At 40.8% G+C, this 27,491-nt stretch overlaps 1 protein-coding gene across 6 annotated transcripts in view; it reads left to right on the top strand.

Annotated features, from left to right (window-relative positions):
* Positions 1 to 24,608, top strand: part of UBXN2B (UBX domain protein 2B) — a 34,076-nt gene extending 9,468 nt beyond the window's left edge. The window contains exons 3-9 of one of the 6 annotated variants that reach the window (XR_003683312.2): positions 1,571 to 1,721; positions 4,806 to 4,889; positions 6,380 to 6,489; positions 9,685 to 9,822; positions 15,415 to 15,576; positions 16,560 to 16,822; positions 24,533 to 24,608. Coding sequence is in view for 5 of the 6 variants with exons in the window: in XM_024127006.2 (XP_023982774.1) it covers positions 1,571 to 1,721; positions 4,806 to 4,889; positions 6,380 to 6,489; positions 9,685 to 9,822; positions 11,797 to 11,990; positions 12,741 to 12,913 (850 nt within the window). In the remaining variant the exon portion in view is untranslated. Of the gene's footprint in view, positions 1 to 1,570; positions 1,722 to 4,805; positions 4,890 to 6,379; positions 6,490 to 9,684; positions 9,823 to 11,796; positions 11,991 to 12,740; positions 15,577 to 16,559; positions 18,967 to 24,532 lie in introns of those variants that run through there. The other 5 variants (XM_024127007.2, XM_024127006.2, XM_024127010.3 and 2 more) reach the window with 5 other exon arrangements.
* Positions 24,609 to 27,491: the final 2,883 nt, after the last annotated feature.

The following is a 27,491-nucleotide window of genomic DNA, read 5'->3' as shown; positions in this document are numbered from 1 at the left end:
GTTGATGGTCAGATGCATTTAAATAGAGAAGGAGAGTCGGGTGTATAGGCGTACTTGTGACAGAGGAGAAGGGTGGATTGTGGAAAACAGTAAAACTTCTGGAAGAAAATAGACCCTGAGGTAGGCAAAGATTGCTTATACCGGTAATAAAAAATCAGCGACCATAGAGAAGTTAGTAAATCTTTTCCTACGTCAAGTTTTTCCTTTAAGGTCTTTCTCACCAAGGCTGAGAAAAAGGAAGTCTATCGTTGTACTTTGCCAGATTAGGGACAGGAGACAGGAGGGAAGGGGCTCTAACAGGAGTAGCTGCAGCAGGAAGTTTTGCTTTGCTTCCCCTTCCCCTTCCCCGCCACCCCCCCCACCTTCCCTTCCCTTCCCTTCCCTTCCCAGTGCTGCCATCTAAGGCATCTGCTACCAAGGGCCTTCTAACACTGACCGCTGTCATAAGAGCCCGCCGTGGCAGTGTTCGGCCTTGCTTGTCCGTACTGGGCCCTCTGAGTATCAGCTGGGCAGGAAGGCTTCCGTGGGCTCCTGCTCTGGGTGAACTTAGTCCTCAGTGTGCTTGACCAGAGCGCTAGCAGCTTGGAGTCCACCCCACCCCTCCCCACCCTCAGTGGTTGTGAGCTGGCCTTGGTAGTGGGGTTCTGCTGGTGTCCATTGTCTCCGTGTAGATCTTTCTTCCGCTCACAGTGACTTGAGAGCTGAGCTGCCCTTCCCTTTCCTGTTTAGTTTTGCATATACTAACTTTGGGAAAGTCTTGAAGGTCACTTCTGTTCCTACTCTCCAGTGCTGATATAATTTTCCCCCTTTGTTTTGCGAGTCAGTTCAGTGCAAATTAGGAACTGAATTGGAGGGTATCGGTAGTCAAGGATATGAGCTTTGATTGTCACCTTATTCTGGAAGTCTCCCTGTTGATACTTCATTGGTTATATTTTCTGATATTCTTGACTGTAAAACATCTTGTAAGATAAAATAGGGTACTAATTTATGTGAAGGAAATGTTTATATTCCCTAGGACCATTATGGAATAGAAAAGAAAGGAGAAATTATTCACTACATAGTTAACACTGAGAAAATTGTTTGTGGTCTAAGTTATTTACCTTTAACACAGGGAGGTTATAATTTTTCAATCAGAACTCTCTGAGGAGTAAACTCTATGTGTAGCCCTGTGGTCTAGATTTAGATATTTACAGCATCTAAATATAGAAGTCTCTTCACTGACCGGGTCCTAGTGAATGTGGATTCCTCTTCCTCTGGGGAAGAGGCTTAGCTTCTGGTTGTCAGCTCTCAAAGAGATTCGTGTGATAGATAAGCAGTTACAGAGGGTAAGTGAGGAAGAAACAAACTAGGTTTAGTTCTCAGGCGGGATGCTGAACTTGCTACCAGAATCTCTTCAAACCATTGATACTACTTAATTCCTTAATCCCGTTTTTAAAATTAAATATTTCCACAAAGGCCTTAGAAATGGCTCTCTTTAAATAAAAGTCATTTCCTAAGACTGTGTAGCTTTTTGCCTTAAAGTAGTTTATGTTTGTATTCTGTCTTTATTCATGAACTGTAATGTTTAAAGGTTCTATTCAAGTGAACATGAATGCAGTGGATTACATATAGTTCGACCTTCAACTGGGAAAATTGTGAATGAACTTTTCAAAGAGGCAAGGGAACATGGGGCTGTCCCTCTGAATGAAGCCACAAGAGCTTCGGGTGATGACAAATCTAAGGTAAGGGCTGAATTTTTAAAACTAAATATGCTATTGGGACTTCCCTGGTGGCCCAGTGGTTGACTCCAAGCTTCCACTGCAGGGGGCATGGTCAGGGAACTAAGTGCCCACACGCCGCCCAGCATGGCCAAGGAATAAAATAAATAAATAAAATATAAAAGCAATGTAACATTAAAGTTTAAAAAAAAAACTAAATTTGCTGTTTATATATTTGATCTCCTAAAGATTTTTATATTAGTTGCAAACATTGTTTTTCTAACTGTATATTTGTTTCAAATATTTGCTTTATTTTTATAAGTCTATATAATCTTTCTACTAATGGTCGAAAGTTGAGGCAGTTTCTTAACATTTCTATGAAACTTCTCTGTTTCCCTTTTTATCTTGAAATAATTATAGAGTCACAGTAATTTGCCAATGAATGCAGAGAGGTCTTATGCGCCTTTCACCCAGTTTCCCCCAGCGGTTGTTACATGATTATAGGTCAGTCACAAAGGCAGGAATTTAACCTTGGTGCAGGGTTTTTGTGTAGGTGTGTGTCGTTTTATCACAGGTGTAGATTTGTGTGGTGACCTCCTCGATCTGGATGCTGTCCATCTTCACGACAGTCTCCTCTTGGTGGCCCCCTTTAGAGTCACTGCCACTGTCCCCGCCCTCAATAGACTTCTGGCCACCACTAATCTGTTCTCCATCTCTGTAATTTTGTAATATCGAGAATGCTATACAAATGGAATCGTACAGTATGTGACCTTTTAGGAGTAGCTTTTTTTCCACTCTGCTTAAGCCCTTGAGATCCATCAGTTAGTTATTGAGTGTATCAGTAGATCCTTCTTTTTTATTCCTGACTAGCGCTCATGGTGTGGTTGTACCACCGTTTGTTAACTCTTCACTTATTGAGGGAAATTTTAGGTGCTTCTAGTTTTTGGCCATTAGAAATATAGCTACTGGGACTTCCCTGGTGGTGCAGTGGTTAGGACTCCGTGCTCTCAGTGCAGGGGGCCTGGGTTCAATCCCTGGCTAGGAACTAGATCCCACATGCATGCCACAACTAAGAGATCGCATGCCTCAACTAAGGAGCTGGCAAGATGCAACTAAGGAGCCCACCTGCCACAACTAAGACCCAGCACAACTAACTAACGAAATGTTTAGAAAGAAAGAGAGAGAGAGTGAGAGAGAGAGAGAGAGAAAAGGAAGGAAGGAAGGCAGGCAGGCAGACATATAGCTACTGTGAGCAGTCGTGTTTTTGTATGTAAATTAGTTTTTATTTCTTTGGGGTAAATGCCCAGGAGTTCAGCTGCCTGGTCAAAGGGTATGTATATGTTTAGGTGTTTCAGAAACTGCCAAACCGTTTTCCACCGTGTATGAGGGATCTGGTTTCTCCGCATCCTTGCCAGCATTTGGTAATATCACTGTTTATAATTTTAGCCATTTTGATAGGTGTGTACTGATAACTCACTGTGGTTTTGATTTGCATTTTCTTAATGGCTAATCATGTTCATTTGCATTTTCCTAATGGCTAGTGATATTGAACATCTTTTCATGTGTTTATTTGCCATTATCTTTATTATCCTCTTCAGTAAACTGACTTTTGCCCATTTTCTGATTGGATTGTTTGTTTTGTTACTGTTGACTTTTGAGAGTTCCGTATATATTTTAATAGGAATGAGTCCTTGGTCAGATATATGGTCTGCAGATAGTTCCTCCTGGACTGTAGCTTGTCTTTTCATCCTCTTACCAGGATATGTCACGGAGCAAAAGTTTTCACCTTGCTAAAGTCCAGTTTATCCTTCTGTTTTCTTTTATGTATTTGGTATCTTGTCCAAGAACTCTTCATCTAACTATAGGTCTGGAAGATTTTCTTTCATGTTATCTAGAACATTTTTTATCGTTTTCCTTTTTACATTTAAACTTATGATTCATTTTGAGTTAATTTTCTATAAGGTTTACATCGAGGTTCATTATTCTCCTTATGGAGGTCCAGTTGCTTCACCACTGCATGTTGAAAGGCTCTCCTTTCTCCATTGAGTTGTTTTTGTGCCTTAAATTCCTATAAAACTTTTATACAGCTTTTATAACTATGTCAGCTGGCAGAGAACTGGTATATCAAAGAAGACTTCAAGTATCTTTTTGTGTATAATTGTCATATATTCTTATAATTATCATTTCCCAACCCGAGTTCCCTCATCAAAATCATCTGGGAGGTATTCTAAATCACCATGTGGCCTCAGGGATTATGGCTCAGTAGGTGTCCAGTGGGCCTGGGGGGCCTGTCTGGTAACTGTGAGAGTCAGCCACTGCTCAGAACCGCTTCTGTTAAATGAAACTTAAATTTTAGTTTTCATTTTGTTCTTTACCCACAGTTTGAAATTCTCTTTCAGTTAAGTCTCAGGTAATTTTGGTTCTTGCAAGTTCTCCAATTCTGTAAGAAAAATATAGGATTGATATAATTTAGTCTATACACAGGAAAGCAACGTGATGACTAATAGCTCATTTATGATATGAATGGTGATCAGAAGAAATAACAGTTTTACCTCATAAGCTATCTTACCTGAAAAATAGAAGAGCTTGTAATTAGCATAACAAAACAAAAAGTACAGTCTAGTTGATTTGTTACAGTTGAATCAAAGCAGCTTATAAGTATGGAGCTTTTCTTCAGGGTAATTTATACTCATTTATAAAATTCTTCCTTTCTCTATGAAACTCTTATTTACTTTGTAAAATATGATTCAAGAATTATAATTATTATAAGACTTGTCATAAAATATTAAAGGTGGGTTTTTAAAGTCTGTTTCTACTTGAAAATATTATTTCAGTGTATAAATGCATTTCTTAGTTTAAGATTGGCCTAAGTTATTTCAGCTTCTGAGTCACTAATGTTTTTGTGGGAAGAAACATAATTTCTTACTAGAGTATACCTCTCTGTAATATAAGACCTTTATTTTAATGTAAAAATTTCCTGGAAAGTATAAACCAGTTTGGCTAATTATAATTGATATAGTTTTAAAATATATTATCACACATTATCACACCATTTTGCTTGATAAGCCTCAGTGAATTTTTAGCTCATTTGCTATGTGTGTGTTTTAGTCTTTTACAGGTGGAGGATACAGATTGGGTAATTCCTTTTGTAAGCGGTCTGAATACATCTATGGAGAAAATCAGTTGCAAGATGTACGTACAGAAAGAAAATGAAAAATTGTAGATTTTTGCCTCTAGTTACTACAGCTTGTTATAAAATTAAAAATTGATAATATAATCTCTTTTTGTTCTGTTATTTTTTGAAGCATGGATTAAAAGGACTTACAATTATGTGTAAGTTTTCATAATTAAATTTTGTATTTTATATCTCAGTTGTGCCTTGCACTTAGAGATATGTAACTATTTGTTGAAAGAATGTATGACTCACTGTCAAAATGAGCTTACATATATGTTCTAATAATTATTATAAATGACATACCATCATGATATAGAATTAGCTGAGTTATAAACATAGAAATGTCTAAAGTCATTCTTTGTTTTCGCCTTTTGAAATTTTGGAGTTATGTTTCATTTTAAACATGTATAGTTTAGCCTTGGAGGGTCTCTGGAGGTTCTGTCTGGCCCCCTGGCATAAATAGTTAAGCTCTGCAGCAGAGAAGAAGACAGGTAGACCAGCAATCCCACTACTGGGCATATACCCTGAGAAAACCATAATTCAAAAAGAGTCATGGACCACAATGTTCATTGCAGCTCTATTTACAATAGCCAGGACATGAAACCAACCTAAGTGTCCATCAACAGATGAATGGATAAAGAAGGTGTGGCACGTATATATAATGGAATATTACTCAGCCGTAAAAAGAAACGAAATTGAGTTATCTGTAGTGAGGTGGATGGACCTAGAGTCTGTCATACAGAGTGAAGTAAGTCAGAAAGAGAAAAACATATACTGTATGCTAACACATATATATGGAATCTAAAACAAAACAAAAAAAAGGTTCTGAAGAACCTAGGGTCAGGACAGGAACAAAGACGCAGACGTAGAGGATGGACTTGAGGACACGGGGAGGGGGAGGGGTAAGCTGGGACGAAGTGAGAGAGTGGCATGGACATATATACACTACCAAACGTAGGGTGGATAGCTAGTGGGAAGCAGCCGCATAGCACAGGGAGATCAGCTGGGTGGTTTGTGACCACTTAGAGGGGTGGGACAGGGAGGGTGGGAGGGAGGGAGACGCAAGAAGGAGGAGATGTGGGGATATATGTATATGTATAGCTGATTCACTTTGTTGTAAAGCAGAAACTAACACACCATTGTAAAGCAATTATACTCCGATAAAGATGTGAAGAAAAAAGAAGACAGGTAGAGATGATGGAGAAGGGTGGGTATGTTGTGGCAGCTGGATGCTCTCAGGACTTAGGTCTTCTCAGTGAACCGGAAATAATTGTACTTCAAGGCCAGGGTCCAGCGATCGGACCTTTGCTATTTCAGCCATTGTCGGTTCATTAAGCTAAGTATAGATCTCACACGTGGCTTCGTTTAGATCTTTATTTCAGCTGAATAAAGAATAGTACAAATAACTCTATATTTTAAATAAAGTAAATCGTAAATATCACATTTGAAAATTAAAATTGTTTAATACAGACGCGTTCTTGTATTTCTTTTTTCATATGCCCAAAAGGTTCAGATTTTGCTTAAACTGTGGAGCAATGGTTTCAGCTTAGACGATGGAGAATTGAGACCTTACAGTGACCCAACAAATGCTCAGTTTCTGGAGTCCGTTAAGAGAGGGTAAGATGTGTTACTTGGATTCTATTTGTTACTGAGGGTGGAACTTCTTTTTCTTGTAAACAGAACGCCGTTCAGTAGTGCTCTACTGGTTTTTAAGAGTGAGATACTGGAATATATTCTGTAAGTGGTTGCTGGGGGGGAAGGGTATTTTTAAGTATATAAAGGACATGTTGCTATCTGTAAGTCACTGGTTCTTAACTTGGTGGAGAAGAGCAGTGGTCATTGGTCCCTTTCAAAATCCAGTGAAGCTATGGTCCCAATTCTGAGCAGAGGTATTGTAATGTAATAAATTAGTGAATTGATTAGCAGGTAGCTGCTCATCCACTAAGCCACTGTCCTGCTTACTATTGACAGGGTGTCTCATTGCATGTATGCCTGAATTGCAGCACCTTATATTAGAAAGCTTTTAAAGTGGCATTACTGCTGGCAGAAGATTTCAAAAGGTTAGTTAGTTTGAAGTTATACTTTGTGAAAGTAAACCAGATTTACAGTGCTCTGACCCATCTAAAGAACATCATAACTCACCAGGCCTTCTGGCTAAAAGATGAGGAATCAAGTGATTTTGCTACGATTATAAAAGCTTTTCTGCATTGTGCTTTCGCTAGCTGACAATGTGATCATCCCTAAGTAGAAATACAACTGAAGAAAAGTGTCAGGCTGGTCATGAACTGGGAGATGTAAGTAGCAGTGAAGGGGCTGGAGCAGGAGGTTACACTCCATCCAGGAATTGAAGGTGGGGCTTTTCCAAGTGATGAAATCTGTCCAAGGAGAGTGGCCGAAGTGGAGTGGAGATGGGAACTCATCGGAGTTGAGGTGGTCAAGGAACTCTAAAGGAAAGGCATTTTAGAACTAATTAGCATGGATTTTGTATTTGAATTCTACAAAGGTAATGTCAGAATACCAAAGAAAAGCAAGAAATGCTGTAAGCGGGAGGGAGGTCATTGAGAAAGGTGGGAAGCTGACCCGGGAAGCAGTGTATGCTGGTGGTAAATAGGAGGGTAAGAGCTGAAGTCAGTGCTGTGGACTTGGAAACCTGCAGAGTCACTGGGCAGAGCTTGGGAGCCACTGGGTGGGGAAAGTGCTCTTCTGCTGAGTAAAGGTCAACATGACTGCTGAAATGACGGTTACTTCCAGATGGAAGAAGAAAAGAACATGATGATGAATGTGCTATAATATAAATCAAAACTAATTTATTATTAAAAGAAAATATTCGACGGACGTTGTAGGCTAGTGGTCAGTCATGGTATACTAAGAGAATTTTTTCATTTGAGCTACACCGTATCCTCAAGTACAAATTATGATCAAGAACAATTTTAGAAAAGACTCCTTGAAAAAAATGATTGTCAGATAGTGGTTGTCAGCTGTATAATTATTGTCCCTTTTTTATAACAAATATTTTGTAACACTATCTTCACTATCCTCAAAGAAGAATTTATAGATAACATAATCTATGCATATTATTTCTAAAAACATTCATATAAAATTTATCTTAAATATGGTGAAGAAGTAAAGGAAGGTAATTTATCATAAAACTAAACATATTTCAACGTCTAATGCCTAGGTATGATTACACCAGAAGACATAGCAAAGTAGACAGATAGACTGACCTAGACCGCACCTTTGTGCAGTCTAGCACTTTTCATGTAGATGCAACACAAAAAAACAATAATGAGGTGTGTGACTTTGGCAGCTTAATTACTATAAGTGGCATTGCAGTCAGGCACTTGGTACAGTTCCAAGCAAAACAAAGTGCAATGTTCCTTCTGTTTATATGGCAGATGAGTTCCTGAAAAGTTCAAAGCATATTTATACAATACCAAAAAAAAAAAAATTTTTTTTTGCTTATATGTAAGATAGAGCCTAAGCCTTAGGTTTTAGGCTCAGGCGTTATAAACAGCCTTGTCATCCATGTGACCCCCCTGGTGGGACCCTCAGTGGTTCTGTGTAACCCCCGACAAGTCTTCATTGTGTAAGTTGAGACCCCGGGACAGAGCATCTCCTGCCCTGATCCTGACCCTAAAGGAGGGCAACACGCGTGAATCACATGACAATCAAAACCACCCCTGTCAAATTTCCAAACTTCCTCCAGGGTGTTTAGAAATAAATATTCACATGAACTGTTATGTCCTCATCGGGATTTTCTAATGCCGACTTAGGTGTAAATTGCTTCCCTACAATTTGGCCTTCTGTCAGAAGCACTCCAGCCTCCCTGTGACAACAAAATCCCTATGTTGAGAATCACTAAGGAATAATATGATGCACCTTTAAGAAAGAAAGATCTACGAGAACTAGTCGATCATTACGGAAATGTTTAAATTATAAGTTAAGCAAAAATTGCTGTTTTCAAGTTCACAACTTAACTATCACAATCTCAACAGTGTAGACTCATTTTTCAAAAAGTTTACTAAAACCTTTTTCCTTTTTTAAAATTTTTATTTTATTTTTATACAATTTTTAAAGGTAACCTTCCATTCCCAGTTACTCCAAAATATTGGCTATATTCCCTGTGTTGTACAATACATCCTTGTAGCCTGTCTTACATCTAATAGTTTGTACCTGCCATTCCCCTAGCTCAATATTCCCCCCAACCCCACTGGTAACTACTAGTTTGTTCTCTATATCTGTGAGTCTGCTTCTTTTTTTGTTGTTATATTCACTAGATTGTTGTATTTTTTTAGATTACACATGTAAGTGATATCGTACAGTATTTGTCTTTCTCTGACTTATTTCATTTAGCACAATGCCCCCTAAGTCCATACGTATTCCTGCAAATGGCAAAATTTTATTCTTTTTTATGGCTGAGTAGTATTCCATTGTATATATATACCACATCTTCTTTATCCATTCATCTGTTGATGGACACTTAGGTTGCTTCCATATCTTGGCAATTGTAAATAATGCTGCTATGAACCTTGGGGTGGATGCATCTTTTGGAATTAGTGCTTTTGTGTTTTTTGGGGTATATACTCAAGAGTGGAATTGCTGGGTCATTTGGTAGTTCTATTTTTAGTTTTTTGAGAAACCTCCATACTGTTTTCCACAGCGGCGGCACCAATTTACATTCCCACCAACAGTGCGCAAGGGTTCTCTTTTCTTCACATCCTCGCCGACATTTGTTATTTGTGTTCCTTTTGATTAATGCCATTCTGACAGGTGTGAGGTGGTATCTCAAAAGGTGGTTTTTCTTTTTTTAAGAGAGATTCCCCTGGAGCTTCAGCGACTGGTTCACAGAGGCCACGTGAATCTGGATATGGAGGATCATCAGGATCAAGAATACATAAAACCTAGATTGAGGTTCAAGGCGTTTAGTGGAGAAGGACAAAAACTTGGAAGGTAAAACCCTAAAATGAGAAAAATACTTGTCTTTGTTCAACATGAATTTTCTTTGAGAATAAGAAAAGCAAAATAACCTGGAAAGTAAAAACTAAAATATAAACTGTGAAGACCTTGCTGATGGAATTAGATGTGCCAATCTGGTGATAATATTAATAGGTGATACTTAGATAGCAGTTACCACATTCCTGGCCCTCAGAGTGCTTTTACAGTCATTGCCTCATTTCATCTTTACAACAGCTCCTTGACGTAGATCCTGTTATCACTCCATTTGCAGATGCAGCAGTTTGCCCAGGGTGATTGAGCGAGGAAGTGGTTAGTGGGTGAGCTTCAAACTGGGCACTCTGGCCCCCGAGTCTGTGCTTTTTACCACTGTGCCATCCTGCCTCTTTCTGATTGCAGTTACGTGGGTTCACAGGGGGAATTGTTGATTAGATAAAACAGTAGGTATCTTAGATCACAGCTGTAAGCATCCCTGTCTGCCACAGGTAGTTGTTAAGCTCTTGAAGCCAAAGCAGTGTGCTTAAGTTGGTTATTTTCTATATATTTTAAGCAGCCAAACTCTTTCTTCAAGTTATGGAAACACATAGAGAACTCTTCTTATTGCAGGAAGAGGGAATTGTCTCAGACATTTCCAAAGAACCCTAGGACTTTGCCGAGCACAATTTAGAAACCAGTGTGCATGGTGTAATGTACGAGTGGACACCTTTATAAGAGCCACGGCTTGCCTCTTCATAAAGCTCGTTACGTGTGCTGGTAAACATGACCCTCCATTTGTCCACATGTTACTGCAGGTGGCATGTTGAATTGCGGCCTTGGCCATGTTTCCAGCGTACCCTTTTGTGCACCCTTTGTTCCTTTTCATGTGATTCCTTCCCTTCCGAGTTCTTTTCAGTTGCCTTGTGCACACCAGTTCTCTCTTCCCCTCTCATTTCTCAACAAAGGAAAGAATTCAGTATCAGCTCTCTGCACCTGTCTTTCATTTCTCAAGTCTCCCTTTCTGCATCCTTTTCTCCGATTAGAGGCTGATTTCTGAGACATGTAGAGAATACAGGAACATGTGTTGACCTGGTTTTTTTAAGGACAGGTCTACTTGAAAATTTTCTCCCTCATCTCTCTTTACTTTCAACACAGTCAGGCTTCTCCTGAATTGTCCTATTTCTTCCCTCCTTTTTTTTTTATAACTATGACCCCCAGATAGTTTTTAAATATTTTCTAGCACTTCTCATTTTTCACTTAATATTTATTGAGATTATGATTTTTAATGAAAACACAGGTTAAATGCCCAGTCATCTCTTTGTTTCATACGCTTTCTTTTTCTGTTATTTAAGTGTATGACCAAGAATTAAAGGTAGAATGCATATCTTTGTTAGTAGAAGTACAGTTGACCCTTGAACAACACAGGGGTTTGGGGCGCCGACCCTCCAAGCGGTCAAAACTCCTCTTATAATTGGCTCTCTGTATCCACGATTCCCCATCCTCGGATCATGTAGTACTCTATATTATAGATCATGTAATAGTGTTTGCTGTTGAAAATCCATGAGTAAGTGGACCTGCCCAGTTCAAACCCGTGTTTTTCAAGGGTCAGTTGTATAGTAAACCTAGAACTGAAATTGAAGAAGGTTGCCTAAAGGGAAGATAGCTAAGAAGACCCAGTGATTATAATTGGCAGTTTGAACTCATGAAAATAATGATTTATTATCTGATTGATTATAGTATCTTACAAAGGCCAGCCTTTTTACTTATAAGGGAAATAACTAGAGAAAATGACAATAAAAGAAGGAGAAAATGATGAAGGAAGAATGGCAAAGATAAGTGGTGATAATGCTGTGTTAATCATTAGCCATATTGGTCAGGGTTTTTGATTATAGAAAACAGAATCCATTTGCTAGATTAAATAGTAAGGGTTTTCTTACAGAGCCTTGAATAATTTATAGAATTTCTGGAAGAGATAGCAAACCAAGCTTTCCTTAGACAGGAGAAGCAAACAGAACTTTCTAGAGAAAACACCTCCTGTGCCCCATCAGTTGCTCAGAGCCTGTGGAGCTGGGGCCCAGAGCTAGAACACCCCATCATGACTGCACTGGGAGAGTCAGATGCCTCCAGGACCTTGGGGACCGGAAGAGCTGCATCATCTCCACGCCACGGTCTTAACTTTCACCATACAAGTATGTATTTATTTGCTTGATGGAAGGGTGAAATCCTACAAAATCCTAGCTGCAAGGGAGTCTGAGAAATGTAGTCTTTAGAATTTCCAGCTTCTGATGCACGGGAAATTTACACAGGAGATTAGCGTGGTGGTGTGAGCCTGTGTGATGTACGTGGATCCAGATGCGGAATAGTTGGCTATGTATATTCTAAGAAGGTGAAGGATTGCATAGAGCATTTTAGAGGGCTTCACGTTAAGAAATATATTAAAACATAAAAGTTCTAACTTTTTCTATTCAGAAAGTAACTTTCTAAAATGGCTTATTTCCCAGGAGTTCCAGACAGCTATTTACTGAACAGAGAAGTAATTAAAAAGAAGCAAACAAAACAGAACAAGAAATGATTCCATTGTCTTCCATAGTTGGCAGTCTAATTGCAAACAGAACTTTACATAGATGGAAATTGACTTAATTATTTGTAGACCATAATAAAATGGGGTAAACCTAAATGCGATAGAAATAGTACCCAGTACCTTCACGTAATATTATAGGAGTAAGCAAACCGTAGATGTAGAACTACAAATTTTTGATAGTAGAACAATACAGTTATTTAATAAAAATGAGCTTGGTGAGCCAGGTGGAGCTAGAAAAGCTCAGAATCATTTTTGACGGGCAGGGCTAGCATTTCTGATAGACGTTCACGGTAGGCTTTTGAGCTGGCATGTATGATGATACAGATCATGATTTGAAGTAAATCTCTCTCTGCTTCAGGACAGTCACTGCCTGTCGGGCACACTGTGCATCCAAAAGGTCCCGTTTGCCGTTTGCCCCGAGTCCGGCCACTACACCTGAGGTGTGCCTTCGCCTTGGCCCCTGGACCCTGGAGGGCCCTCTTCTCTAACGTCTCAGAGCCCCTTCCTTCCTGCCTCTGCTTCATTCTCTGACCAGCGGTTCTGCAGCCCCTGGCCTGACTGCACAGCCACTAGATCTGTCTGCCCTGTGCAGTCAGTGCTTCTGGGGAATGCCCGCACACCCGTGCTGGGCAGGCGGGCTGCCCCTCTCCCGCCCCCGGCGGCTGAGCCCGGACGTTCCCGGCTTTCCCACAGCACCCGTTCTACCCCTGCCCCTCACTCGCAGCAGCTCTGCTGGCAAAACAGAGCCTGACAAGAGTTAGCTTTCTTAATACATTCCTCTTAGCCTCTGAGTTTATTACATCCACCCTCACCACCCTCTTTTAAGTCTGAAGAAGACGGGTCTGAGGGAATCACTCCGCTTACAAGCTACATCCTTTCCTCCAGTTTGCCTAGAAAGCTTGTTTTATCAATTAACTTTCTTCTTCTCCTTTTTAAAAAATTTTTCTTTTTAATGTTAACTCTTGAAACATACATACAATATATTAAAAATGTCACTATGGCTTGATAAACTGAACGATGAGGAGAAGGTTTGAAATAACATGCAGCCGTGACTTTGAGAGCTAAATGTTAAAAGTTAATATGACTTCTATTTTTCATTATTCCAAATTTTTTTTTATTTCAAATTCATTGAAAGAAATAAAATTATATTTAAAAAAAATGGAGTGATCTCACAAACTGAGGAAAGCCAGGGACAAAAAGAACAGGTTAAGTACTTTTTCCTGAGAGGCAGATCTCACAGCTATAGAATGGTCTTTCTTCCTTCCTAGCTTTTGTCATCACACTAACCAGCTTGTTCACTGCCTGTCTCTGTGACTCTGAGGGTATCTTTCGATCTCTGTGACTCAGTTTTCCTTTCCTATAAAATGATGTGGTTGGCCTTAATTATCTCGAAAGGCCATTCCAGCCCTTGGGCACAAAGAGGTTAAGTGACTTGCCCAGAGTCACACACACGTCTAATAAGTGGCAGTCAATCCCAGAGTCAGGGCCCTGCATCCGTGCTGTGGCCCACTAAGCAACAGCGCCTCCCTCACTCCAGGATCTAAACGAAATAGCAAATGCTGCAGAGGCTGTGCTGGTGGTGGTATGACAGTGTGTAGACCTGGTTGTAAGGATGCAAAGGGAGAGGGAAGAGGCCCTTTGTGCTCACTGGCTCCCGTCCCCTCCTTGGGTTTTGTCCCCCTCCCTGTGTAAGGGACACTGGACTGTTGCAGAGTAACCCACCTTGGCGGTGCAGCTGTTTCAGTCCTCAATTCCAGACTTGAAAGGAGAGTCCTTAATACTACCTGAACAGTGACTGCAGATCATCGTTTTCTCCTCTTCCACTTCTTTATCATATACATTCTGAAATTAGTTCTAAAATATGTGTCAGGAAGTAGCTAAGGAAGGGCGAAGTGTTAGCAGTAAGCACCAGTTGATTTTCCCACTTTGCCAGATATGCTGAGAAAGTCTTTGGGTGGGAATTGGAGTCATGATGAGCTAGGTTTACACTAGACTAAAGCACAAACGCTCTTAGGACTTTTATACTAATAAATATATATTTATTTTATTTTTTTCAAAAGACAGTCATTTATAGGGAGCCATCAAAGTCCCAGTATTTGAGGGAATCAACATCAAGACTATCAAAGAATCCCGCAGGATGACTGAAAGAGGATTAAGATTTGATGTCTATGAAGAATTTCTAAATTTCTTTTTAATTTGTTTTAATTTCTTAATCAAAAGAGCACTCTGTTTTTGAGATTCGCTTTCGGCTCACAATGATGGGTCATCCTGCTAGTGTTAGAAGGCACTGTGGTCGCTAGTAACCAAGGTCCAGTGGTAAGAGATTGTGTCACACAAGGTTCCCTATAAATTCATCCCCATATATTAAATTTCATTTCTCACTCACACTTAGGAGCTACTCTTTTGTAAAGCAGTAACTACTTAAAGCAGATTTTTAAAGTAATGTCAACTAAGTTTAAGTTAATAGCTTAGTGCTGACGATATGTACAACTATAGCTGATACCTCTTGTTCCAAGCACTATATGAAGGACTTACTATAACAGACCTCCATGACATATTTACTATTTCCCCCCCATTTTATAAATGCTAGAACTGGGATTCAGAGAGATTACTTTAGGTACTCGAGTTCACACAGTTGACAAAGCTGGGACCTGAAGCCACGTCTGCCGGTGCTCACGGTCAGTCCTGGACGTTAACTCCAAGTTGCTCAGGCCTCTGACTGAGGACCACTGTGCTGGACAGTCTCACGGAGTTTCAGAGGGGCTGGGGAGGAAGGGATCCAGAGTCAGGCTTTCGAAAGAGGCTGTGGGTGAGCTAAATCAGAGTCACAGGACCCAGGTAATTGAGTACAATGAAAGAAGGTGGACGAAGAGTAGGAGACCCCGAGGAGGCCGTGTCCTCGCTGGGGCAGAAGCCATGGCGGGGGACGGGAGGTCAGCCGAAAGTCCAAGTGGCTGTTCTACTGTCTTCAGGTTGTCGCGCATCGTACGTATTCAGATTCGCATCCTGATGCTTTAGTTCTTCTTTCTTAGCCTCACACCCGAAATAGTCAGTACGCCTTCCTCCCCAGAAGAAGAGGAGAAGTCACTACTTAATGCAGTTGTTCCTATTGATGATTCCGTGCCAACGACCAAAATTCAGATCAGGTTAGCAGACGGGAGCCGTTTGATACAAAGATTCAATAGTACACACAGGTAAGCTTGGGGTGACTTATCTTTGTAAAACTGGATGCAGCTTGAGTCAGGAAGAATACGAAATTCTTTACCTTTACTTTTGAAGTAAGTTTTTGACAGAAAACAAAAATTTTCAAAGAATAATAGCTGTGTGTAAGAAGTGAAACACTTAGTACTTAAACATCCTCTGTAAACTGTCCAAATACTAGTGCAAATGCAGATACCACTCAAAAATAAAGAAAATTGTTAAAAGCTGCAGTTTTGCACCATTGCTAAAACCATGAGAAGTTGAATAAGATTTGATTTGCTTTAGTAAAACCTGATTTGGACTGTACTCCTTTAAAAATTTATGATAACCCTGATTAGGATTAACTTTCTACATAGCAAATTCTTTAGAACATAAATCTATAGTGTAAATAAAGTTTAATTGTGCTCTTATCAAGTACTTCAAATAAACAGTCTTAAATGCCATTTTAACATTCATTGTACATTTGTTGTGCTAATAAGATATTATTTTTATTTGTTCATTGTATCCCACTAAGAGATACATTTATGATCTTAGTTGAGCTACTGTACATATGTGAGAGTAATTTTTTAAAATTATTTTTATAACTCACACTTTTCATAGTTATAGACTCACACTGACACACGCTCATCTGAGGTACCTTTTTCTGGGTCATGTGCTGCTAAGATATTTTATACTCTGAAAAAATAGGCCCTGTAGTGTAATAACATTGTTGACATTTCTTTGATGCATAACTCACCTAAAGATTGTGTCTGTTTACAGTGAGAGTAAATGTCAGGTGAGCTCCAAAGTTAATCCTCACATTTTACCGTAAAGCCAAGGTAAATCCATCCATTGAAATTAAATTAAAGAAGGTTACAACACATTTAAATAAGGATAGGAATTGTGTGATTTTTTTTTTAATTATCTAGTTTTAGCTAAAAGCTTAATTGACAATAAAACTTTTGTATCACAAATTATTTTTATCTTATTTCTTCAGGATCCTGGACGTTCGGGACTTTATTGTACAGTCCCGTCCTGAATTTGCAGCTCTTGACTTTATTCTTGTGACTTCATTTCCAAACAAAGAGCTAACAGATGAAAGCCTGACACTACAAGAAGCAGATATTCTTAACACTGTGATACTCCAGCAACTAAAATGATATTGCTCCTACCTATGCAGTAGCATGGAGGAACGACAATGTGCCATATTAGTGAGGAAAACACTTAGAGTGTAAAAAGTTATTTTTATTATTTATACAGGTAAATTTTGGTTTTATTCTTATTCTATCTTCCAGCTTTAGTCTAGACAAATTTGGACTAGGAATAGATCTTGAGAAATACGTTTGAGGTTTTAGCTGCAAGGGCTGGCTTCTGTTGATAGCTTTTAAATATTCAGGCAAACCAGTTTGATACATGATCAGAGTTAATGCAACAACATTTGTTTGCAGAGAAAGTGAACAAAACCCCATTGTGATAAATACATTTGCTAAAATCTGCACTAAAGTTTCTTCATGCTGCATTGATCAACAGCCATTAAGAAATCTTCTGATCAAATACTTTGAAAATTTTTCTGTAATGTATACTGAAAAGTATCTGTATCTGATTTTGAAATACTTTGATCATACGATATTTATTTCTCCTATTAAGATTTTACACATCCTTTTTCCTTGCTGATTTAGCTGTTTACTCACGTCAGAAAATACAGTTTAGCCTTGTATTTCACAGGACTCTGACCATCCTAAACTAGAAACAAAGACAAAGGTCAGCAGTTCCTGAGGGAGATGTGTCCACCAGCACTTTAGAGTAACTCCAGTCCCTCGCAGAGCCTGCCGTGATCACATTCACTTATTCATTCAGCACGTTGTTCTAGAGGACCCACTACATACACTAAACACTGTTCTAAGTGTTCGACCCAGAATGTAGTCTACTGCAAGACAAAATGAGTGTGAAATACAGGAATGTAAATTCTGTCAGCCACACTGGATCTGAAGAGTTACCAGCGTAAATGTCTGCGTTTCTGCTGACGCCACGTATTTCCTGAGTAAGGGAGGCTACAGCAGGATGAGAGAAAAGCTTTTCCTTCTTCCCAGACACCATTTCATCTTTGGTCACCCCTCCTGGTTAGTCTTTTATTGCCGCTGTAACAAATTACTACAAATTTAGTGGCTTAAAATAGCCTAGGTTTCTTCTCCAGGTGAGATGTCTCACGTGGGTCTCACTGGGCTAAAGTCCGGTGTCAGCAGGGCAGCATTCGTCTGGGGAGGCTCTAGGGGAGAAATGTTTCCTTGCCTTTCCAACTTCGAGAGGCCACCTGCGTTCCTTGGCCTGTGGCCCTCTTCCATCTTCACAACCAGCAGTACTGTATGTATGTCTCTGGCTCCAGTGTCATCTCATCTCTTTGAGAACAGCCGGGAAAGAGTCTGCTTCAAAGGACTCCTGTGATTAGATTGGTCTGCCAGATAATCCAGGATGACCTCCCCAGCATGAGGTCCACAGTAACCTGAACCAAGTCCTTGAAATCCCTTTTGTCCTGTAAGGTGACATATCACAGGTTCCTTCTGCAGGCACCAGGGGTGGTCTCTTCTTTGCCTCTTCCAACTTGTAGAGGCGGATGGCATCCCTTCCCTTATGGCTGTATCCCTCCACGTCTCTGCTTCTGTCCTTACATCATTTACTTCCGACCTTGATTCTCCTGCTTTCTTCTTACAAGCACCCTAGTGCTTACATTCGGTTCACACAGATAATCCGGGATGATCTCCTCATCTGAAGTATGAGTGAGCATCTGGGTGTGCGTCCTGGGACACAGTTTCTCTCCATCTGTGAACCTGGAAACCCAGGTATCTGCTCCCAAATGTAAGGGTGAGACAGGCATAGAATAATCGTGACAAACCCTCCTGTTCAGAAAAGTAGAAACTGGAAAAGGGAATGAGGAGCCAGCCTTGCCGAGCAACGTAGACGTGCAGCCTGGCGCGCGCTCCCTTCGGTTCCGGGGCCTGGGAATAATCGTCTGTGGGTCACAGCAGCGTCCCAGAGACGCGAGCCTTTCCCTCAGGGTCTTTCCTTATACGGGAAAGGCAGCAGGTGTTTGCAGCTGCGTCGTTTTGTCAGCTTGCTTCTTGCCTGTGGAATCGTGGGAGGTTCAGCCATCTCTCTTCGCTTCATTCTCTGTCTGTCCCTTTTAGTTTAAGCCGGCAGTGTCTGTGGGTCTTCTGTGCCTGTTACAGAAGTTGCTCCCTTAGACCGGAGGCTCCTCCCCAGAGCTTTCCTAGATAATCCAGCTCTCTTTTTGGCCTTTTCTGAGATGGCTGAGGGGCTCTGTGAGCCACACTCTTAATCTCTTTAAAGAGCCTTTGATGTGACCTTTTTTTTTTTTTTTTTTATCTTTCTCAGGTATTAGCAAAAACTTACAGGCCACAATCTCATCTCTTTCCTTAGAGCCCTCTTTCCTGACAGTGAATCTCTTAATGTCTTTGCCGTTCGGGTAAACAATTTCCAGGTCATCAAGTCCTGTTTCCTTCTTTGTGAACAGTCCTTCCCTCAATTTATCTGCTTCCTCTCACGTTTTACCATAATCCGTAGGGAGAAAGCAGGCTGCGCCTTCCCCGCCTTGCTTGGAAGTCTTTTCAGCTCGGTGTCCCCAGTCTCTCCGTCACGCCTCTTGCTTTCCCCGCGGCTGCAGCCAAGCCTCCTGCCGCCGTGTCGCCGGCATCTTTTCCTTCCGCTTCCCGCAGCACGTTCCGCATTCCCTCCGGAGCCCTCACTGGCAGCGCCTTTCAGGTCCTTGTCGCTGGGAGGCGTGTCCTCCCTTGCCTTCTCGGAGCCCGGGCTGCCTGCCGTGCGCAGGGCTCGAGGCGGCCTCGGCGCTCTCTACCCGCTGCCCAGGCGCAAGGCCACCTCTGCGCTTGTAGGTCTTTGTTCCAGCAGCGCTCGCTGCAGGGTGTCTAGCAAAGCCCACCGTGCCTCCTCGCTGCCACCTGGCCTGGAATGTGCCCGCAGGAGCTTTGGACGTGACCTTTCTCCGGGGCTCCCCTCGCTTCCAGGAGCTGAACCTACCTGTGTGTGAGGGGCGGATATCGCGGAAGTGTTGGTCTCACCGCCGCAGAGAAGACTTGTTCTCAGTGTCGTAATCCAGAATAAGAAGCGTAGTCCTGGGTCTTCTCCTCAGAATGGGAAGCTCTGTTCCTTTCCGCTGATTGAAGACAACCTGGAGAACAGATAAATGACCGTTCAAAAAGTCAGCCTCTGTTCAGAAAGGTTACCAGGGATAAACTGCTTTTTCAAGGAGCAAAATCGTATTCCTGCAGAAATAATCTATTGAAACAAATTCACATTTTAAATAAGAGGGCGTCGCCCTGTTGTGGATTAACAAAATGGAGACAACAATTAACCAAACCCTGTAAAATTATTTGAAACGTTATTCTTGTAGTTTCTTTTCAGTCCGTTAGATGGAGTGCCCGTAGACGCACGTACAAAAACGACTGCCATTTCTGTAGATAATGGTTCCAAAATAGATTCACATCGGGAGGGAGAATCAAACATCCAGAGGGATGAACAGTACTTTCGGGTGTTCTACAGAGTGTTTTGCTTCGTTTAGTTTTCCTGAATTCTTTGTACTGTTGCGGTCGCTGTAACTTTTAAAATTTATAATCCTCTCAGAAGAGATTGTGTGACGTCAGTTGTTTTGCATGACGTGTGTAAGGACGTTTTCACTTACCAATAAAGAATGTTTTCACTGCAAGTGATTGAAAATCCTTTTCAGGCTTTCCTGTGATCTGCAGCTTTATTTGCGCGGCCTAGCGGAGTACTGTAAGGGTGACATTTCCCGTGGCACATCTTTTCGGTGGGGGCAGAGGGGCCTGAGCTGTAGCCATGTTACCTGTTCCCCATTTTACCGATTCTGTTCTTATTCCACCAAAATAAAGGTGCAAATTTTTCTTCACTTTGGCCACACTGGATCTCTTGAAAACCTTGTCACGACATGTGTTGTTGATAAAGTGCCTCATGTTTTCCACTTAAGAGTTTTTGTCCCTAATCAGCAATGCACATAAATACCTATGTGTCCAGTGTTGTCATAAAGGCTAAGAAACACTTTCTATAATCCTCTGTCTAATTTTAAAGTGTCTTTTAATTCCAAGTAAATGTTTTGTAAAAGGAGCCCCATTGCATATGTATAACAGTGTGCGTGGTGTTTGTACGTACGGCACGTATAACTCATGTGGCCCAGAACTAACAACTAACTATAGTAATTCCAAGTAAATGTTTTGTAAAAGGAGCCCCATTGCATATGTATAACAGTGTGCGTGGTGTTTGTACGGCACGTATAAATTACTCATGTGGCCCAGAACTAACAACTAGCTATAGTCTACTTAGCTTAATACTTAACAATTTGGCCTCTTTAGAATTTAGAGCTATGACCTAAGTCTCTGAAAACATAGGAGGGCGGGGAGCTTTTTTTAGAAAGTTTGAACTTGATGATTTATTTTCTTTTAGATAAATGTTTCTATATCGCTAAAAACAAGACTGTAGCCCAGAATGGGGCCCCTAAATGCCAAGGCCCACGTCACCAAACCCTGACTTAATTACAGCGTGGGCTCTCCCGGAAATGGAATCTTAAACCAGTCAATCGATAATCTGATCAGCACTAATTAGGTCATCTGTCTGATAAACCCTTGCCACCCCCTAAAAGAAAGTGACCTTTGCCATAACCAACCTGCTTTGCTGCCAGTGTATCTTCCTGTTCCCACCCTCTTCTGCCTAAAAAAGTCTCAGCTTGAACAGCTACTGGGAGCTCGTTTCTATTTGCTAGACTGGCTGCTGCCCATTCATGAATTGTTCAATAAATTCAGCAAGATGTTTAAAATTTATTCATTTGAATTTTTTTTTTTTTTTCACACTATGAAGCAAGAGACTTTCAGAATCATTCTGGGGAGCTGCAACCTTACAACTTCCTGAGTCCTGACTAGGTGATCTCAGATGGCTTCTTAGGCTGCTCACAGGAAAGCTACAGTAGGAAAGGTGAAAATAAGTCCATTCTGTTGAGTGTATCACAACATTTCTTGCTTTCTTTGGAGATAATTACCAACTTATTAGCATGGACTTAGAGATGTCATACAATCAGCAATACAATAGTTTTTCAACTGGCTCCTGTCAACTGAAAAAAATAAAGCACAGCATGAGAGTTATGAGTTAAGTTTTATTTGGGGCAAAATGAGGACAATAGCCCTGGAGACAGCATCTCAGCTCTGAGGAACTGCTCCAAGGAGATGGGGGAAGGTCAGTGCTATATAGGATTTTAGTAAGGGCGAACGTGCAGCCAAGCACACATGTTGCCAGAGGCTGGCTGCTGGTCACGAGAAGCAGGTGTCGCCGTTAGTGATTTTAGCGCTCGTCTGTATATGGGCAGATGCAAGAATTTGAGCTCATAAAATCTTCTCCTGAAAACATCCAACTATCTGAAGGCCTGTTCCGCCAGATTTTCCCAGAGCACAGATGCCTCACTCCTGATCTCCAGCCCAAACTCCTTTCAGGGGGCGTTGAAGGTCAGTGGCTGTGCTGGCTACTGACTTCATCCTTGTAGAGCCAGGTGGCGAGTGACAAGTTTTAGTTGGCACTTCTCTTGAATGAAGTTATGTGTGTTAATTAGGCACCAGTAAAAGAGGTCCATGAGATTAAAGGCAACTGCCTTTTTTCCTCCAAAAATTCTCTTCTGCCCTTTACCTTCTTGAGTGTAAACTCTCTTAGCGCTGCTGTTTATTTGTGTAGATGTCAACACAGATGTATGTACAACAGTGACTTTCCTTGCTCTAACCGTGGGGATAGAAGAGTACTTAAAATGAGTGGATGTCCTTTGATTTTTATGCCTCTGTGTCTGCTTTTTGGTTTGTATTTTCCTTGTCTGCATAGGGCACCTTTCAGTGTCCTTTTTAGAACATTGTTAATTATAAAAGGTCCGACATGGTAGTTTCTGTAGTTAACATTTTTCCCGCTTTGTTTTTCATTTTTGTCCCTGTGGGAAAGGCTTGTTTCTTCTGCTGTCAACAGAGTTTATCATTTTTAATCATAGGATCAAGAATGGTAGAAAGTATAAGTTTTAGTTTTCTATCAGAATCTATGTTGATTAGGAAGTAGCAACAATAAATACTACAAATACTCAGAACATCAGTAGGCTTGGAAGTGAAAGCGTGAACATAGCTGATACAAGTGGGCGGTCAGGCCCCCAGCCTGGGATTTTTAACTGGGTCTGGGCTTTTGAGCACAGGAGGGCATAGGATGAAGTAACATCTTCTAGAAAGAAATGTTCATCCTTCCTACAAATCAATGTCAGATTTAACGTTCCCTGAGCTGAAGAGGTCACTCTTATTAATGTAGTGAACTTACATGCAAATAAAAGTTTCATATATGCATGTTATAAATACATAATAATAACACCAAGGCTGAGAGGTGGGGTTAATTTTTCCCTTGAAAACCTATTATAAATGTTTGTAATTGAAGTAAATGTTACTGTTTTGGGGCTTTTTTTTTTTTTTTTAATTTTAATTTATTTATTTTTGGCTGCATTGGGTCTTTGCCGCATGCGGGCTTTCTCTAGTTGCAGCGAGCGGGGGCTACTCTTCGTTGCAGCGCGTGGGCTTCTCATTGCGGTGGCTTCTCTTGTTGAGGAGCACGGGCTCTAGGCGCGTGGGCTTCAGTAGTTGTGGCGCGTGGGCTTCAGTAGTTGTGGCACGTGGGCTCAGTAGCTGTGGCTCGCGGGCTCTAGAGCACAGCCTCAGTAGTTGTGACGCACAGGCTGAGTTGCTCCGCGGCATGTGGGATCTTCCCGGACCAGGGCTCGAACCCGTGTCCCCTGCATTGGCAGATGGAGTCTTAACCACTGCGCCACCAGGTAGGTCCCAAATGTTACTGTTTGAAGCACTGTGTACAAAGGTGTTCTACGGCTATTCAAACTAATCTGAATTTCCATTCTTTAACGCGAAGCATGTGTGTGATTCATTTGCGATAAAGATACATATGTTGGAGATCGCTGCTTGGGTTCAGCGTTTATTGAGGGCTCACTCAGAGCAGAATCCCGTATTTGGCGGGCAGCACGTCCCTCGCGGTCAGCGTCACCCTGACCCCAGCCTGGATGTGATGCCTCCGGAGAGCCCGCCGCTCCCCAGCCCCACTCATGCTTTGGTCTAAAATCCTCCCTTGTCCACAACTCTCAGTCCCACTGCTCTGTTGACTATAGCATTCGCAATACCCACATTTCCTTGTCCATTTATGTGATTTTATCCCTACCTCCTAACATTCGGGCACCCTTTCCTGTTTCCCCTGACAATTATAAAACTAAAACAATTTGGTGGTGAGTTTGATGTCCTTTATCCAAGAGAAAACAATCCATGGACTGGGGAGTACAGGGCCCTACAAGCAGTGAGGGAGGTTTGGGGGCAAGGGTGAGTTCACAGAGCTCAGAAGAGGCAACCTGGAAACAGGGCCTGACTGGCTAGGAGGTGGGGGGTTTCCTTACGAGGCTGGTAGGGCCCATTTTCTAGGGTGAGGTGGGCTCACTAAAGCTGAACTGGAGGATTGTGATTGGTGGGTGTTAGGATTCCTTGTCAGGTGTTTCCCAGAAATGCAGGCTGGTTGAGATTTGGATCTGTGACGTGGGCAGGCCCCTGGGACGGCCTCCATTATTACATGGGTCTCCCTAAACGAATTAACTTTATCAGCCCAGATTCTCAGAATGTGAGTTTGTGAGAGCGGGGTTGTTTTTAACCGACTGCTGTGTCCTTAGAGCCTTAAAACAATAACCTGGACATAGGAGTCACTCAGCAAGTGGTCCACAAGTAACAAATCAGTGAATTAAGATTGGGACCCTCTGAATGTTGGAAGAATATATGCATTCATGTTTTAAAAAGGAGATTCCGAATAGCGCCAATAGAATCCATACTGGTGACAGAAAACATTTGTATATTTTGTTTGGGTTTAAAGGAAGGAGAAGGAGAAAAGTGATCTAGAAGTGGTGGCCTCAACTCATCCCAAAAGTGCACCTGTATCTGTGAGCGGGTGGTCCGCGCATTTCCCCAGGTGGCACTGGGGCGAAGAGGGCTGAAGAATGTGCTCCTGAGAAGCCTGCAGGAGGTGAGATGCCTGGGATTGTCTGAAAGCCAGTAGCAGGGGCTGTGATTCTAGTTTAGAGATAAGGAAGAGCACTGCTCTGTAAAGACGTGGTAGAGACCCCTCAGTGGGCTCAGTTCTTTTTTTTCTTTTGATGGTTACGTCTTTAATATAATAAAATGTATTTCAACCCCAAAACCAGCATTTTAAAATGACATATACTGGAAAGATGTCCACTATCACCACTATATTTTTAATCAATTCATATTTATATTTTAATAATTAGCAATGAAAGGACTTACATTTTGGCATTCCGAGTTACAAAGAAATGGAGAAAATAACCCCCCTTAAAATGAAATTGACTAAGGTTAAAGACGTTTTGCAACTTTTTCAGGAAGGAGAATATAAATATAAACAATCCTTTTAAATGTTCTTAAAGGTGAGTTTTTCCTAGAAAAAAATAACATGGGACCATGGAAGGCCACTACTAGCTGTTACTCGGGGCAAGTCAAAGGAATAAAGATGGCCTTGTGGCCACATCACCAATATTTTTTTTTTTGAATTTTATTTTATTTATTTTTTTATACAGCAGGTTCTTATTAGTTATCCATTTTATATATATTTGTGTATATATGTCAATCCCAGTCTCAGTGGGCTCTGTTCTATTGGCTTACCCTAAGTACGGTTGTTCTTATAGATTTGATCTTCATGTCAGAGTTAAAATATTGCTAGTCTTATAATAGCTATTTAATTTATTAATATCACATAATTTATTTAAAATGTTTAGCCCTTGATATTTTATTTTTGAATGTAATACCCCATCCTCATTTGTTACTTTAACACTGATACCCCCAAAATGTGAAAGTTGATTTAATGAAATTTAATCACAATAAATTGGGAGTGTGCTAAAATATATGGCAACACTCTTGTTAACTGAAAAGCTGCAGAAACTCAGATGACACTAAAGGCCCCCCATCGCTCGTGCCTTTGAAATCAAACAGGTTTGTGGAGCTGTTGACTTTGGCTGCGCTCTCAATTTGGCTGAACTTATAAAGAAAACTCACTAGTCATTATATATTGTTCTTGTTCCTCCAAAGTAACCCCATTACCCAATCTTCCACGCAAGCAAAGAAGGCAGAAATGACCTGGAGTTAACAGATTTCCAAATAACCTTTATAAACAGAAAAGGATGATCTCTGCAAACATGTATGAGTTTCAGTGTTCTTCTCAAAATTATTTCTCAGAAAGAATGATGTTATAAAATTCTCTTAATTTTGATATTCCTGAATAGCACACTTTTATGTAGGTTAAAGTACTCAACCAGTACTTATTTAATTTGCATGTTTCTCTTTTTTAACACAAGTACAAAATCTTAAATATTTATATTTGACGTGAGAAATGGCACTAAAGCTTATAATGGTAAGTGAAGTAGGTTCTCTATGTGCAGTCCTGGAAATGAGAAATGACTTTTAACAAGGAATGGTATCCATAGGCATCTTAAACCTTTGGTTTTAGACGTAATGAAAACAGCAAAAAGGCTAGATTTGATTCCAAGTCACACCCGTGCCTCGGTGAGTGTGTGGCGCATAATTTCATCTGATCTCATCTCCCCAGTCGCAAAGGACCACGGGGCGATTCACAAACTCTATTTTTTCTTCCTCTAAATTATTTTTTAAAATAAGAGGATCTCCCTTAATCTATTAATGAAAATAAAATTGTAAGAGGTGTTGGCATTTCTAGAGGTTTTTATATTTTATGACAAGTTTTTATTTTATGCCTACAAATAGGTCCCCTCACTCCACTTTTAAATGGATGATTGTCCAATCGAGAGTAAGATTTTACCTAAATAGTTGCATTTAAGTGTATGCAAAAGTGAGCGTATTCAGCACTTTAAGTAATTTTCAGCATATGAAGTAACATTCTAAAGGATAGTCAGCTAATATGGTAACTCTTAGTTTCACCACCAGAAACATCCTCAGGTGAAATGTTAATTTATGACGATTTGGTAATTTTGGTTCCATTTAACTCTTGTTAAATGGAGTGGAGTACTCTAATGCAGTTCAATGTTTTGTTATATTTTTCCTCAACGTTTGCCGTCTTCCTAGCAGTTTTATTACATCAAGACTGATGTAACGGAAAAAGCAGACTATTTGAAAGGGTCGGACACTTTCTAAAAGAATACGATGTCTTTATTTTAAACTGGAGATACAAATATCAGATTCTTTTTTGCATTGATCGAGTACAAGAATCTAGTATTCTTATACAACTCTAAGCCAGAATATCTTGAAAGAAAGCCAAAACGATTACTAAACTTAGAACTCTGAAAAGTTCTTAATGCGGCCTTTCAAAAATCTAATGTATTGAAGACACGGGGGAGCGGGGCCAGAGGGCCAGCGTTTGCTACAGCAGGTGTCACTGCCTGGCAGCACTTAACGATATCAAAACTGCTGCTGTTGATTACGATTTAACTTCTTTCACGAGGTGACTCCAACCTTAAAATCCACAGCCCAGGATGTCAGAGGAGAAAGAACTGCATTTCCTCCCACCAATACATATGTATGGAGAGGAGCCACATGGGGTCAAGGAGTGAGTGAAGAAAAAAATGTTTTCATATGTCATCACCTGGCAATAAATGTCTAAGGCCACAGGCCCTGTTAACCTTTACAAAGGTCAAGGTGTTGCTGATAGTAAAACAAAACCTTTTAGTTGCCTTTGAGAAGGTAACATTAGGACATCCGTGGGCGAGATGCTGGCTACTTATTCCTCCACCGGACGGCGTGCGGGCCCTGTAAAAGAATCTCATCATTATCTTTCCCTCTGCTGGTTGGTCTGT

The sequence above is a fragment of the Physeter macrocephalus genome, chromosome 15 (assembly GCF_002837175.3).
Source record: "Physeter macrocephalus isolate SW-GA chromosome 15, ASM283717v5, whole genome shotgun sequence".
Lineage (NCBI taxonomy): Eukaryota > Metazoa > Chordata > Mammalia > Artiodactyla > Physeteridae > Physeter > Physeter macrocephalus.
Note: the sequence above shows the minus strand (reverse complement) of the source record. Positions and strands in the feature narration are given on the sequence as shown.